Source organism: Pollachius pollachius, assembly GCF_949987615.1.
Source record: "Pollachius pollachius genome assembly, chromosome: 18".
In the NCBI taxonomy this organism is placed as follows: Eukaryota; Metazoa; Chordata; class Actinopteri; order Gadiformes; family Gadidae; genus Pollachius; species Pollachius pollachius.
Window position 1 is genome coordinate 17,458,802 of NC_136951.1, and position 15,220 is coordinate 17,474,021.

General features: G+C 45.6%; 3 protein-coding genes across 4 annotated transcripts; 1 reads left to right on the forward strand and 2 right to left on the reverse strand.

Annotated features, from left to right (window-relative positions):
- Nucleotides 1-3: 3 nt before the first annotated feature.
- Nucleotides 4-3,146, reverse strand: LOC307089532 (protein regulator of cytokinesis 1-like). Its single transcript, XM_079755878.1, has 3 exons — nucleotides 3,030-3,146; nucleotides 1,748-2,408; nucleotides 4-1,468 (listed from the first exon to the last, which is right to left on the reverse strand). Exons 1-3 carry the CDS (start codon nucleotides 3,038-3,040, stop codon nucleotides 332-334), a joined length of 1,809 nt encoding a protein of 602 aa, XP_079612004.1. The 5' UTR covers nucleotides 3,041-3,146; the 3' UTR covers nucleotides 4-331.
- A 1,674-nt stretch (nucleotides 3,147-4,820) lies between these two features.
- On the forward strand, nucleotides 4,821-11,149 carry akr1b1.2 (aldo-keto reductase family 1, member B1 (aldose reductase), tandem duplicate 2). Of its 2 annotated transcripts, XM_079755464.1 has the most exons (11): nucleotides 4,821-4,841; nucleotides 5,033-5,238; nucleotides 6,385-6,552; nucleotides 6,843-6,959; nucleotides 7,427-7,504; nucleotides 8,026-8,148; nucleotides 8,994-9,100; nucleotides 9,451-9,532; nucleotides 10,155-10,238; nucleotides 10,458-10,540; nucleotides 10,952-11,149. In XM_079755464.1, the coding sequence occupies exons 2-11, from the start codon at nucleotides 5,173-5,175 to the stop codon at nucleotides 10,992-10,994; spliced, it is 951 nt and encodes a 316-aa protein (XP_079611590.1). In that variant the 5' UTR covers nucleotides 4,821-4,841; nucleotides 5,033-5,172; the 3' UTR covers nucleotides 10,995-11,149. The 2 variants fall into 2 exon arrangements, with proteins under 2 accessions (XP_079611590.1, XP_079611589.1); XM_079755463.1 differs by lacking the exon at nucleotides 4,821-4,841 and having other exon boundaries at nucleotides 5,012-5,238.
- Nucleotides 11,150-12,076: 927 nt separating this feature from the next.
- LOC307089428 (dnaJ homolog subfamily B member 9-like) lies at nucleotides 12,077-14,673 on the reverse strand. Its single transcript, XM_079755713.1, has 3 exons — nucleotides 14,610-14,673; nucleotides 14,011-14,254; nucleotides 12,077-13,707 (listed from the first exon to the last, which is right to left on the reverse strand). Exons 2-3 carry the CDS (start codon nucleotides 14,225-14,227, stop codon nucleotides 13,148-13,150), a joined length of 777 nt encoding a protein of 258 aa, XP_079611839.1. The 5' UTR covers nucleotides 14,228-14,254; nucleotides 14,610-14,673; the 3' UTR covers nucleotides 12,077-13,147.
- Between the last annotated feature and the right edge of the window lie 547 nt (nucleotides 14,674-15,220).

Genomic DNA, 15,220 nt, shown 5'->3' on the forward strand with positions numbered 1-15,220 from the left:
GTTATTTTAATAAACAATCAAATTGGCATTGCTGGAAATATTTTTCCAGCCATGATCACTAAAATACAACAGATTTTACAACAAAATCTATGAAGGAAATTTCCTTGTGGAAGGAAACCATAAAAACGGTAAACATTCAAGAGACTTTGTTCCGTTGAAAAAGTTAATCAAACCAATGTATAATTCCAGTCTATTTTCATGTAAAAAAAAAAAAAGAATAATGGATAAACAGAAGAGAAAGAGAAGCCTATGTATATATATATATATATATATCAAAGATAAAAAAACAATACCAAACCAAAGAGCTGGACGACTCCCGGTTGCTGATCAATCAGTGATGACTGCAGGTGGAGTTCAGCGGGTTGGTTTCTGCTTTAATTGCCTTCGAAAGGTCCCGCGCAAAATCGGAGTAGGTTCCGGCGATCGCGTTGAACGTGAAGTCGTGGTTATCTTGGCACTTGATGGCGCCGCCGCTGCCGACGTTCAGAGTGTTCTTATCGGGGAGGGGTGTGGTGTTCCCCTTGTTCCGCTCCATCGAGTGGGACGCCTTTCCGTTGACCAACAGATTCCTGACGCCGAGCGGCGGCCGGGACCCCGCACTCTGGCAGATGGTGCTCCCAAAGCCGGAGCTCAGGGTGCTGTTGGGGGTGGCGTAGGGGGTAGCGACGTTGAGCTTCCTCACCTTGCTCGGCGTGGAATCCGTCGCCAGGCGCCTCTTGGACGGCGTCTTCGTCCCCGCTCCGAACCTCACCTCATCCTCGAACTGCTTGGTCTTCTTCATCAGCCTCTCCGTCTTCTCCTTCTCCTTCTCGTCGTGGAAGGCCGCCCACTGCTGCTTTATGTAGTCGACGAACCGCCCGCCGTCCACCAGGAACTGCCCGCCGCACTCCTGCTCCCAGCGGTCGACCTGGGCCTTCAGGCTCTTCTCCAGCTTGGGCAGGCTCTTCTGCAGGTCCGCCCTCTGCTTCTGCTCCTTGAGGAGGTTCCCGCCGCGGTTGTTCAGCCGGGCGGGGTCGTTGGCCTTGCGGTCGAGCTCCAGGAACAGCGTCCAGTTCTCCCGCCAGCGGGCCACGCCCTCGAACAGCGGCCGGTGCGCCTCGTAGCGCCGCTTCAGCGTGGAAACCTCCGCCTCGTGGCGGAGCAGCAGCTCCTCCGTGAAGGCATCCTCCTCGTCGTAGTGAGCGGCGAACTCCTGCCGCTGCCCGGCGCTGTAGAAGCACTTGTCCCAGAGGACGGCCACCTCGGCGCGGATTGCCTCCACGAAGCTCCTGATGCTCTTCATCTTCAGGGCTTCCAGGCGGTCCAGCTCCGCCCGGAGCGCCTCCAGGTTCTTCTTCTTGCAGCGGACCATGTGTGGGGACATGGCCTCCCTGTCCTCCTGCGGAGTCTGGAGCCTTTCCCACAGCTCCTGGATTTTGAGGCGGTACGCAGCGCACCGGCGTCGGTTCTCCGCCTTGCAGTCTTCCAACTAGAGGGAGGAGGGAGGAGGGGGGGAGGGGGGGGGCAGGTGAAAGGAGGTACACGATTACATTTATATCTAAAAACCGCTGGTGCGTAATGTTTAGTTTAAGTCTACGGAAACTCAAAAGGGCGGTTCATCGTTGATTGTGCCCCCTGCCTCGTCCAGTGTGTCCGTGGATATTATGCTGGCATGCATACACACAAACACAACTATGTAAAGCAGAGGTCGTCTACAACAAAGTACAAGACATATCAACACGGTCGAGTCGCTGGCGCACAACCGTACACGGTTGAGCAGAAGTTTGAGCCGGCTGATGTTGTCGTGGGACAGGCAGAAGGCTCCCTCGTCCTCGCACATGACGTCCCTCTCGAAGCTGGTCTCGGGCGGCCTCTCCAGGTCCTCCATGGAGGCCACGATCTGCTCCTTGAGGCTCACAAACTCCGCCCGCCGCCGCTGCTTCTCCGCGGCGAGGTCGGCGACGCGGGAGCGGAAGCCGTCCAGCTGCTCCACGGACGGCACGCGGTCGCGGTCGATGCCGAAGGGCGCGACGCCCAGGACGTCGCAGAGGTCGCCGTCGCTTTCGACCAGCGCCCGCAGGTCGTCCATCCTCTCCTCCTTGTGCCTCAGCATGAGCTCCAGCCGCGCGCGTCGGTCCTTCTCCAGCTGCAGCATGGTGGAGCCCGCCGCCTCCGGGAAGCCGGGCATCTGGAGTTCCACGCACAGCTGGTCGAGCTCCTTGCGGCACGTCTCGAGGCTGTTCTCCACACGTTTCTTCATGCCTTCCTCCTCCTCGATCATAAGGTCCAGCATGCTCTGAATGTGCTGCGTGAACACTTCGGTCCTTACGAGGCGCTGGTCCTCTGGGATTCCAACCTGTTCCCAGATGTCTTTCAGGCGGACCAGGGCATTGCTTAGTGAAGCCACTGATTCGGCTGCGTGGAGCTCACTGGAATACAAAAACAAACAATTGATTAACTAATTCAAATTCTGCCATCTTGGGTCAAATGAGGAAAAGCATCTATCATGTCTATCCCAAGCATATGGAAGAGATTTACTAAAAAGGTGATTGGTAAATATTTAAAATGTTGAAGAACATTTATAGAAACCAGTGCCAGGTCTGTGATCTTGGGAGGACGACCCAGTGACATGTCTTTTGTGGGGGTTTTCTGATGAAAAAAGCTTAGCTCACCCATTCATGCATTATCTATAGAATTGATTATCTTTAGTGTTATACTACACTCGCCCTAATCCGCACGTCATGTTGATTTCATACGAAGTATTGAAATGCAGATACACTAAAGCTCACTGACGTCACGTCGTTTCCTGGAACAGTTTAACGTACACGTCCAACTTTTTATAAAAGAGCGTCGTTCAACACTGCACTAATGGAATAATCATCGTCTTATCAGAGGAGCAGGACTGTGTTCCAGTGAATTTTTAACTTTAGATTATTTGCATTTATCCAGCGTCCCGATGAGTCCACCACCACAATATAGTTTGCCAAGTCACGACCAAATAGGTTTGTCTAAAACAATGATAGTGTTGCCATGTGTTATTTTGTACTAACCTCTTCCGCATTGTTTCAGTGTACTCCAATCAAAAACACGATATAAATACGGCTTGACCACTGTTTTCTACCAAAACGTTGACGTTTTGAATCGCCTGCGTCTGTCGTCGTTGATCCAGTGCCCGACGCGTCCAGCAGATTTTAAAAAGTAATCCAGGCTCCACCGAGGTTCTCATTGGTTGATAAGAAAGGCGTCATTGAACAGCTGAACCAATGGGCGTGGCTTAGTGTGTTTTACAGGGCATAGAATGAAAGATCCGCCCGCCCGATGGTAACGCACAGGCGGGCGAGATAATCGTTATTATATGGCTTAAATTATGACTTCAAATGATTCACAAAGATAATACTCATTTTCTTTACATTCATTTTTTTATCACAAAAGATCTGAAGAAGCGAAAACTTGCCTATAGATTGGCCCTGTTTTTGCTGTCCTAAGCGATTTACATAGGTTAATACACACATTGATACATAGACGGCAGTCAACCATGCAAGGCGGCAGGCAGCTCCTCGTCAGGAGCAGTTAGGGTTAAGTGTCTTGCTCAGGATCGAACTAGCAACCTTCGGTTACAAGACCACTGCTCTACCTCTTGTGCTAAACTGACTATAGATTGCGTGCACATGTCCCCATATATTACTCTTGCAAAAAAAGAGATAATAAAGTACAAAACTAATCAAATGGTATAAATCTCATTCATTGTAAGCACTCTGGTGGACTCTACACACATTAACGGCAGAGTCAACCATGCAAGTCGACAGCCAGCTCGTCAAGAGCACTTAGGGTTAAGTGTCTTGCTCAAGGACACATCAACAAGCAAGGAGGAGCTGGGGACATCGAACTAGCAACATTTCGGTTACAAGACAACTCCTCTACCTCCTGAGCTAAGCCGACCATCCACACTGATTCTTGACAATGGAGAGCACGATCAGAACTGGGCCGCTACAGAGTCTGCAGAAGATAGTTAGTTCACACACTCACCCTCACGCACGTGTCGCCGTCGACACAGAAACACTGATGTGCACCCTGAAGCACAACCAACAATCTTGATAACTATCGAGCAGCATCATTTGATTATCATTACATTGTTTTGATTATTTGTAGTATTTGTGGGGAAACCCATTTTATTCACACACAGTAGATTATTGGCATTCTTTTTGTAAGACTTCAGATGCTAAGCACATTATAAAAAGCTAACCAAACGTATCTTATGTACATCAAAAAATGTATGGATTTATGATGTTGACTATGCACTCACCTTTTCTAAGCCATGTTTAAAAGCCAACCAAATCCACTAAATGTACGAAACTGTGTGTGTGTGTGTGTGTGTGTGTGTGTGTGTGTGTGTGTGTGTGTGTGTGTGTGTGTGTGTGTGTGTGTGTGTGTGTGTGTGTGTGTGTGTGTGTGTGTGTGTGTGGCGTCATCTGTACCTCTCAATGAACTGGACAAAGACTTGTTTTACACATATCAGCCACAAGATGGCAGTACATTCAAACTCTTTTAAAATCATTCACCATGACTTTGCTGTTTCCTTATCCTTTGTTGTAAATACAGCAATGACTCATTATTTTTCAGTCAAAAACAACCATATCAGTCATTCACAAGCCTTGACTTGACTCACGCAATGTTTTCTCAAATTGTATGAGAAATGTGCCATTCTAAACCATTTTGTACGTTTTTCGAGAGAAAAAGAGAGTGAGAAAAGAGAGAAAGAGAGAGAGAGAAACAGAGAGAAAGAGAGAGAGGGAGAGAGAGAATACTTCCCTCTAGTGGAGAGTAAGAGGAACGTCTGAATGTTGGCGATCTCGAATGTCAAGGTAAAAAAAAACACGAACTAACGAAATTAAATTAGGCGATGTACGTTAAATTAAAGTGCACATATATTTAAAAAAAAAACGATTCAATATTTAGAGTAATGACTTTGAAGTCTGCAGCTACATCGATATATTCCTCTGATAAACAGGCATCATAAGTCGATGCCCGAAAATCGACCTATTTCTGACTTCAGGCTGAAGAATCTGTCCACACAGCCCATTTGCTGTCTGTCTTGAGAGTCTTCAGCATTGCAGACACGAATCTCAGGGTCTCAACGCATTACTGCTGAACCAGAACCAGAGTCACCACAACTACCACCAACGACCACCAACAATGGCAACGTTTGTGAAACTCAACACCGGCGCTCACATGCCGACTGTGGGACTCGGGACCTGGAAGGTACGTGAATTAAAAAGAAAAGTGAATTATATAGGAGAGGGAATAACGCAACTTTAGAGGCGGCTACTTTACTAGTTATCGAACTTTGTAACTTAAAATCGAGGGGGAGGTTAATACATTTGTGTTGCATTGTTACCATCTACAATGTACTTACAGCAGTCATGTGATGCGTCGGGGGTTATTATGGTGATGACACATTTGTACAATGCTGTATTTGTATGTTGCGGTGCGCATTTATGTTTACGGTAAACAGGTTGACACAATTATCAATACAAATTAGGTCCAAACAAATCATGGTTTGTTTACTTGTTTCCAGTTTTGTTTATCAATTGTAATGTTTTTTTTTGTTAAAAGCTATGCACATTCATCAAAATGTCCCTATAATCCATCAATTCATATTGTGTCGAGCAGCACGGGAAGGACGAGACGGGAGCCCAGGTTAAGCGGTTACGCAACTCTGGTGCCCCATACACCGCACGACTCCGAGAGTTGCCTTTATTGAACGCCAACCCCAAACATGGAAACCAGCGCACCCATTAAACAAACACGTCACTCTCGGTGACGGTGGCGGCAACGATGTACACAACATGTCAACACTCAACAACACACAACTAATTAACTACCCCAACCCATTAACCCCACTCAACCCAACAACCACACTGTCCCCGAAAGGGTCCAAACCCCCAGGATAAATGAACCCCCCAGAACCCCTTGCGCAACTGCACGAGCGCCTACACCTGCGGTCGCCACAATATGATATAGCCTATATGATAAATATTGTTGTATTTTTACTGTTGATTTAATCATTCCTATGCTATTACACAATATTGTATTCTCTCATTCCTCCTTACATCAGAACCTTATTCTGCACAGGTTTGTTGCATGAAACAGTATTCAGGCCAAATCTGTATTAATGCTAACCTAGGAAGGATATTTTTAAAACTTTTAATGTAAGATCAAAAATAACTAATAATGTGGGATATGCATAGGAGGATTATTAGAATTTAGAGATAGATTCATCCCCAGAAGATTCAAAGTAGATAGATGTCGCTATTGAACAGGTCAAAGTTAGGGCATGTCAGCTCTGGGAGCGAACCCAGGTCCACCTTCGACTTTGCGGCATTAACCCATGACTCCGCCCTGTAGTCCCAACCAGGTAAGGTGACGGAGGCCGTGAAAGCAGCCATCACCGCCGGTTATCGACACATCGATGGGGCCTTCGTCTACCAAAACGAGAAAGAGGTTGGCGAGGGCATCCACGCCATGATCTCGGAAGGCGTGGTCAAGAGAGAGGATCTTTTCATGGTCAGCAAGGTGAGTTGTACCTTTTCTGTCATGTTTACTGATACACACTACATTAAATGCCCCCCTATTTTTCCACCAGGTGTTATTAGCCAACAAGACATTTCCAAATCAATCTACTTGTGACAACACGTTTTTTAGAATGTCTTGTTCTCATCCTCACAACTTAAGTTTTATTTGGTTTTTCGATATACAATTGAATGAAAAACCTTTCTTCACTGAACACCTACTGGGTCCGAGGCCAGCTGTTTATACCTTTATACTGCCTTACTGATGATACCTTATCCTTAACCCTTCGACAGCTGTGGTCTACTTTCCACGCCAAGACCATGGTGAGAGGAGCGTGTGAGAAGACTCTGAGTGACCTGAAGCTGGACTATCTGGACCTGTACCTGGTCCACTGGCCCATGGGCTTCAAGGTAGACTCACGATTGACTTGTTTTCCCCAGGTGAAAGGTGAGCGTTGTCCCATATGTTTCCCTGTATCTATATTTTGTATTACCTTTTGTTATTGTATTTTGTCTGGAAACAATTTTGCAATGAACTCAGAAGGCAACACTTGGGTTGGGTCGGTACCTCTTTCTTAAGCAGGAGTCGGGACAACGCAACCATCTTCCCTCAAAGGTCTTTCTTCGTCTCTGCAGGCAGGCAGTTCGTTTTTTTTTTTGTGGCCGTTTCTGTTTTCACGTGCGAAACTTAACGATCATTGTCAACCATAAAACATTGTTTTACCCCCAAAAAGACGCTGTCTGTCTTTATGTTGGGTTGTCCAAAGACTGCTGATTTTTATGTTTGTTGGACACCGTAACACTCAGCCATAGCTGTCCTTCTACAAAATCAGAGTGGTCTGGTGTACGTATGTTGACCTGCTGTTGTTCTGTTCCAGGCCGGGGATGAACTCTTCCCGTGTGACGCTGCAGGAGAACCCATCGCAAGCGGCACTGACTTCCTGGATACATGGGAGGTACGTGGGCCGCGGCTGGGCACTGATGGACGCACTCAATGAAGCTTACCTTCGTCCATTGCTATTCAATCCACTCATGACTTGCTCACATTATTGTTTTGGGCTTTTTGTGTTGAACTTGAACTTACTTTGCAGTTGTGACGCTCTGTCTGGCTATTATTATTACATTAACATTTAGGGCACATTTAGCAAACACTTTTATCCAAAGTACAATGCGTACATTTATCAGAAGAAAGAGAAAAATATTGCTGTCGGTACAGTAAGGATGTTCATAAAAACAAGTGCCAAGCACTTACAATAGGATTCCCTGTATACAACAAAGATTATTATTATTATTATCACTTTAAACAATAATCAAACCTTTTATCTTTGGACTCGTATTAGCTAATCTGCACCTTGCCCAGTTGTTTTTCAGTGTGTTTTCTTTAACCTGCTCATGCAGCACTTTGGAATAACGACTGATTTTGATATGGGAGTCTCTTTGGATGAAGCGTGTTAACTGACTCTGTGTAAACGCTCAGGCCATGGAGGAGCTGATGGATGCCGGGCTGGTGAAAGCCATCGGGATCTCCAACTTCAACAAGCAGCAGGTGGAGTCTGTGCTCAACAAGCCCGGGCTGAAGTACAAGCCGGCCAACAACCAGGTGCGCCCAGGCCCTTTGGTTCCCGACACGAAGCGAGGGAAAATGAGCCCCGTGGCTACTCGAGTGTGGCCTGGAACGGAGAAGCAAGCACATAACCCGATTGGGGACATTTTGCGAGCATTAGTTGGACTAATTGGCACAGCCAAGAAGCCGAAATTGAGTTACCCTTCTCTTGTCGGTTTATTGAAAGTGACAATATTGGGCAGTTGATGGCCTGAAGGCGAACAACTGTGTCTACGACCGCCCCAAATGTTATCTGTAGGTCTGCTTGCCCTTGATACCTGCATGACGATTACAGTTACATAAGATTTCCATTCTGTTGCACTTTTTAAAAAAGCCTTTATTTAATGATCAGTCGTACAACATTAAGGGCTCATGGGTTTGACTTGGTATCGACTGACATCCATCCAGGATATCTGGGTATCGTTTAAAGGTCGTATCAGCGATGCTAGGCCGAAACATAAACAATCACATTAATCAGATCTTTCCGTACGATCCGCTAGCTGCCCGCCTCATAACAGGCCGTCCAAAAAACGCGTCTCTGTAGGCAGCCTATGCCCCGAGATCGTACACAAAAACAAATGGTACTACCAACCACTCAAAACCAAAAACGAAATAGTATTCCAACCAATCACCGACAAGGGGTGGGTGTTGTGGGGTTTTGCGCTGCGTTCACGATCGTTTTTACTGGACGCACGAAACACGGAAGGGAGGTGCGAGCTGGCTCCGTTTGTTTGGGACCTCGCTCCAAATACCAACAGAAGTGATGTCACGCAACATCACTGACACAACCTCTCTCAGACTAATTCTATCCATGTTCCACATCCTTTTCCCGTGTGCCTCAGGTGGAGTGCAGCCCGTATCTGAATCAAGCGAAGCTGATCGATTACTGTAACTCCCACGGCATCGCAGTGACGGCCTACAGCCCCTTGGGCTCCCCCGATCGCCCAGGGTGAGTGTGTACGACACGCAGCCCGAAATTCAGGAGCATACAGGTGAGCTCGTGGAACACAGTCAAATACACACTGTGTCTGATTTAGTTAGCAAAACGAAGACAAATACACACCATGTCTGATTAGTAAGAGAAACAAGGTCAAATACACACAGCCCCTGGTGAGATGGCGTAACACTCAAATACACACACAGCCCCTGTTAGCTAGCACAATAAAGTGAAGCGTGCAGAAAACGGTGGAGATACAGTCACACACATTCCTGTTTTTTGTTTAGGACAACACAGTCAACTTCTATCAAGCTATCAGTTATGTTAACTGTTTTACGTTCTCCTACGTGGAATAATTTCAGGGCTCAGCCAGGAGACCCCTCCCTCTTGGAAGACCCCACCATCAAGTCCATCAGCGAGAAACACAAGAAGACTACAGCCCAGGTACAACGCACTTCACTCCCCATGCCACATACAAACTGTTGTTGAATGTGGGATGCAGGGCTTCGGCAGATCAGTCTTCAGTGGTTTGTGGATGAAGGTTTGTACCGAGAGGAATTTATTTGGCAAGTGGGGGAAAAACAGGAACATGGACCTCACTAGCTAAGGAATTAAATGAGGGTAAAAAGTCATTTTTATTGTAACTGTATATAGTGTACTATCACCATATGTGACCGTGTGACAACATATGAGTCTTCATGAGCTGGAACATCATGTTAACTCCTGAATGTAACGTTAGTAGGTGGATGGCGTGTTTTGAACCCAACACGTTAATATCGTTTATCTAGCCATGGCTAGAGTATTCTTCCCTGTAATGGTTTTAAGAAATGGCGAGATCGGAGATGTCTGCGTTATTTCAACGACGAACGTGACTTTTAATTCTAGTTTTTTTCTTTCCCTCTTGGGGGCTAGTGTCAAGGGGGGGTCATAAATATATGGCCTGTTAAGCCCTTTGAGACTGTATCTGTGATTAAGCTATACAAATGAAATTGATTGAATTATTTAGTTGAATGTTTTGAATAATGACCTCTTGACCTCTGCGGTTCTTTCCACGTTCTCCTCAAAGGTCCTGATCCGGTTCCAGGTCCAGAGAAACCTGGTGGTAATCCCCAAGTCTGTGACGCCCTCCCGCATACAGGAGAACTTCCAGGTACCAGCCACGAAGTCACTATTATAGGAATTATCATTCATCATTATAATGAGCCTTATTATAGTGTGTAATCATTTGTTTGACGCACTGTGCGTATAAAATACGTATTATTTGTATTTATTTTCTGGCAGAGTTTACAGTCCACTTCATGTATGTTACATATGATTTTTACATCGAGGTGATCATAGTAAAATAATGTAATTTTCTGTTTCTCCACAGGTGTATGACTTTGAGCTCACTGAGGAGGAAATGAAGACCATATTAGGACTGAACAGGAACTGGAGATGCTGCCCTCTGGCCATGTGAGATGCCAACCAAATTGAGAATGAGCTCTTTCATCATGTGTCATTTATTCCGTTGTTTACTCATGTGGCTACGAAACCCACGGGAGAATCGACCTGGTTGACAATGAAAGGGTGTCACCCAAAAATGGATTAGTAGAATTGGTGACGCATGGCACCGAGGAATTCTCCCCCGGAGAAAGAGGCAGGGCATAAAGTGTCACATGGAAAACTTATAAAGGTCCCATGACATGCCACACCTCTCCGTCACACATCTCGGTGGACATGCCCACTTGTGATGTCATAAGGGGCATATTTTCAAAACGGCTTGTGAGGCTATACACACTCACACCTGGGGGCATGTCACGGGACCTTTTAACGTTTGAATTTGAGGCTGCCAATCAATCTTTTCTCTTTCTGATTTACTTTCAGGAGCAAGAATCACAAGGACTACCCGTTCCACGCTGAGTATTAGGTGGGAGTGAGCACGCAGCAACATGCACTCCTATGTCACCCAACGCACACGCGTCTGCTTGAGTTTACTGACACATCGGGGTTTGTTACACTCCCCTCAATCACGAAACGTTGTTTTGAAAAGGTCCCCGAAACAAAATTAAACGGTGATGTGTACTTCTTGTCAGTGCGTCATTTTTTAGTGAACTATCATCATGAAGTCAACTTTTCACCAATGATTTGTGAGATGCAATTTGCATTTGAGTGATATATCATTAAAGGACCTGTGTGAAAACAAGCTTTTATTGTTAAAAATCAAACATTTTCAGTGTGCTAGAACTTGGGGGTCATATATTGGGTTCCATCCCCGGTATCTGTAGTTGGTCTAACGTTAACTTAACGATATGCATCTGAATTGAGGTCACTTTGAAATGGAAGCGAATGTAACTCAAAATGAAGTTGCGCTGATTTCGCATCCTTTAGAGCCATTTCTTTGCAAACTAAGGCGACTCATATTTTATTTCCATGTGTGCACCTTATTGCGACACAGGTTGGACAGGATGGGCTTATCAATGATCAGGCTTCTCTAACAGTTTACTCTTTTAAAGTTCTCATCGCCCTATTGGTTGTAATTCTCACACCACAGATGTGCAACAATTTGCTTCTATAATCACAATCTAGTTAAGGAAAAGTGATCAGTTATATTACATCCGCCAAGATGTAAATGCATCATACCAATTGCCTCCTGTATATTCAGGACTCTTCATATTATTTCATACAATTTATCCTCTTTTGAACATAAAATATTTTTTCTTGGGTTCATTTTCTTTGATTTAGATCAAGTCTGCCCTGAAATATAATTCCTACAATTAAAACAAGATTGGTTGACACAATGCAATAGTCTCTCCAAAGTGGTTTAAGTACTTTAAAAGGTGTGGAATTAATGAAGCTATTGCCTTACGAAATATCAATCATCTACACCAAAACCTTATTTGAATGTATACTAAACCCGTTTTGAACGTATACTAAAAAGAAACATCTCGGATAGTCTTTTTATAATAAACTTTAAGCTTTTGATTTCAAATTCTTTTACAATTTGCAGTTTATTTTCTTAATTCACCAAACACTCATACAGACATAATGCAATAAAGACAGACACACGTACACACATACAAAGTGCAAACATTCGACAATGACACTGTCATGCAGCACTGTCTGGGAAGGCAACGAAGAGCATAGGAAGCAAATATTGCACATAATGTCAGTACAGGAAAGTAACCAACCATTGTGTTCGCCCCTTGGTGACCAGTCATCACATTTGAACATGGTCTAGTAGCCAATTACCATTACAAATGCATTGGTACCATCAAGCATCAGCACAGCTAACGTGCCAAAGTTATAATAGGTATTGTAGAACCACAGCATTGGGATATTCCTGTAGTTAATTCCCTGACTGATAAGGCAGACAGACTCTGCAGAAGAAAATAATTACTTAAATGAGGTAACAGTTGGTAATGATAAACCATGACCATTCATGAGTTACAAAATTCCACTTTCACACCACGACAATCCAAAACAAAATGTCTTATTCTTATTCAAACACTGAATTCGTAAGAGAAAAAAAAAGATTTTATAATTTCACAAAAAAACACTAAATTGTAATTGTGTATAACAAACCTCTACAAAAGGCTGTGATATAACAATTTCAAAAGAGATTGATGGGTATGTTGGTGCGATATTGCCGTGCGTCCGATTACGCAGTGGTGGAAAAGACTGCTCGAAGAAATATTCTAGATGAATGTTATTGCTTCCATGGCCCATCAAGCTTTCTACATCTCCAATGAAAAATCATATCAAATATTGCGTCAAACCTGAGAGCGAAGGTTCACCTCCACATGCACAAAAAGCCAAAGTATGTATGTTAACAAAACCCCCAAAATTAATCTATATCTAGAGTTGAAGTCGCAATTCCATGAATGAAAACCGAATGGGCTATTGCTTTGACTCAGCCGTGGAAAAATTCCACCTAATTCAAAAGATTTGTTCTTGGTGACTCTACCATTAAAACCACCCAACTATAATTAAAGTTATGTCAAGTTCCTCAACCAGAAGTTTTAATGAAAGCTTGGACGTGGCCAGGGCCAAGAGATGAGCGTTGTCATGGTTGCGGGGGTGCTAGGAGGAGCAGTCTGTGAAGGTAGATACCATGTTGCCCCTGCGCTGGGTGACCGTCCTGCAGTGCTGTTTACCAGTCGCCCCCTGAAACCTGCTCCGGGAACCGTGCGCGTTGAACGAGAACATCTTCTCCAGGTCCTCAAACATGTTGTCGAAGACCCCCCCCGCTCCTTCTGCTGCTCCTCCGGCTCTTTCAAAGCCCCCCTGCTGGAACTGTCTCTTGTGTGTGTTGACAGTCTCCTGGTGGGCCTGGAAGTGTCCGTCAAAGTGTCTCTTCTGGTGGGCTTGGGAATGGGCGTAGGCCTGGGAATGGGGGTCGGAGTGCTGGTGCTGGTGGTGGTGGCGGTGATGCTGGTTGTGATTGTGGTGCGGCTGTCCGAACTGGTCAAAGTCTTTGAAAAGGTCGTCAAAGTTGAAGGACTGGAAGTACTGGTGGAAGTTGGCGTTGTGGCCGGCTCGGGCCCCGCCGCTGTGGTCGCTGCCCCGCCCGTTGAAGGGGCCTTGACCCCCCAGCTGGTCGTACTCCCGCCTTCTCTTATCATCCGACAACGTCTCGTAGGCTGGAGGAGAGACGGGAGGCACACGCATGATGCCTCGGCGCTAAAAACACACTCACTGCCCAGGTGTGCCCATGCGACGAGAATAACTGGGCTTGGCCATTCCCATTGGTTTAGAAACATCAATATAATATATCCATAAAATATTCATGCGGTTTTAAAATCATGCGTAAACCATATTTTTTTTCGCCACGTTTTCCGAGTCAAAGCGAAGTGAGTAAGCGCAGCAGTGTCAAGTCGACACAGCAATCAATTGCCGCTAAAATGTAAGCAATAAGGAAAACGGGGCAACACATCAGCACTCACCCTCGGCTATGTCCCTAAACTTGGACTCGGCGTCTGGGCTCTTGTTCCTATCGGGGTGGTACTTCATGGCCAGCTTGTGAAAGGCCTTCTTGATCTGTCGCCCGGAGGCGTCCCTTGGCAACCCGAGGATGTGGTAGAAGTCCTGGGAGGCCAGGAGCAACTCCGTGATGAGGAGGATGTACACTGCCAGCAGCAGAACTGTGTGAGCCGTGGCCATGGTCGGACCCCTTACCCGCTTCGTGACCTGTGTGGGGTGGGGTGGGTGACAGGTGGCTCATCAGTGGCCCGTCCTTCTCTATATCTAGACCATTATGGGCCAACGACCATGGAACACGAAGACTTTAAATAAAACAAAGGAGCCCTAAAACCATGGATGGGAAACTCAAAAAAAGAGGAAAAACAACGACCACGTGACGCTGCCAGAGCCACACAGATGTACACGTACATACTAAGAATATAGAAAAAGAAGAAAAAGAATAACAACCTTTGACGAAACAAATAACTAGTAACTCTGGTCTTGGTCATTAAACAACTTTGTGGCTGAGACAGGGCCGGCCCATCACATAAAAGGAATATTCGAGAATACAAGGGTTGGTTACCTGGAGTGGAGCGGTGACAGCTACCCGCGGGATCCGTCCATCGACTGCTGTGTTGTTTGTTTGAGGCGAGCTGGTCGAAAGTGGACGGGCGGCATTCCAGAGCCGGAACACCACGACTCGCAATCCTATTGGTCCGCGTCCTTACCTCCAAGGGCTGCGACGTCTGCTATTGGTCGACACCAATTGCACGTGGAACAGCGTTGCTGCTGGATGTAGTCTGTCGTCATATCCGTTATGCAATCCGGAAGCCTGTATTCTTTTATTTTTGTTGAGTGCTGAATGCCGCCCCCAACTGTTCTTAGGTTTTATTCTTTCTTTATTATTCCCTACACATTTTGGGACTACTCCTATCCCATTTTTTTGACTCTCATCATTATGACTCTGTTCAAATCCCTTCACTTGATTTAACTATGTGGCTTTACTAAAACATATTTTCAACCTCACTTTGCACTACAGCGCTCACGGCATTTTCTGCAGGAATTGCATTTTCTAATTATTATCGCTCTTTCTGATTGGCTAAATTTTTCACATGTCACATGAGGCACTATCTTTATTGCAACTGTAGCTTTCTACCATATTGTTTTATTTATTTCACTCTCAGATTTGGCTTG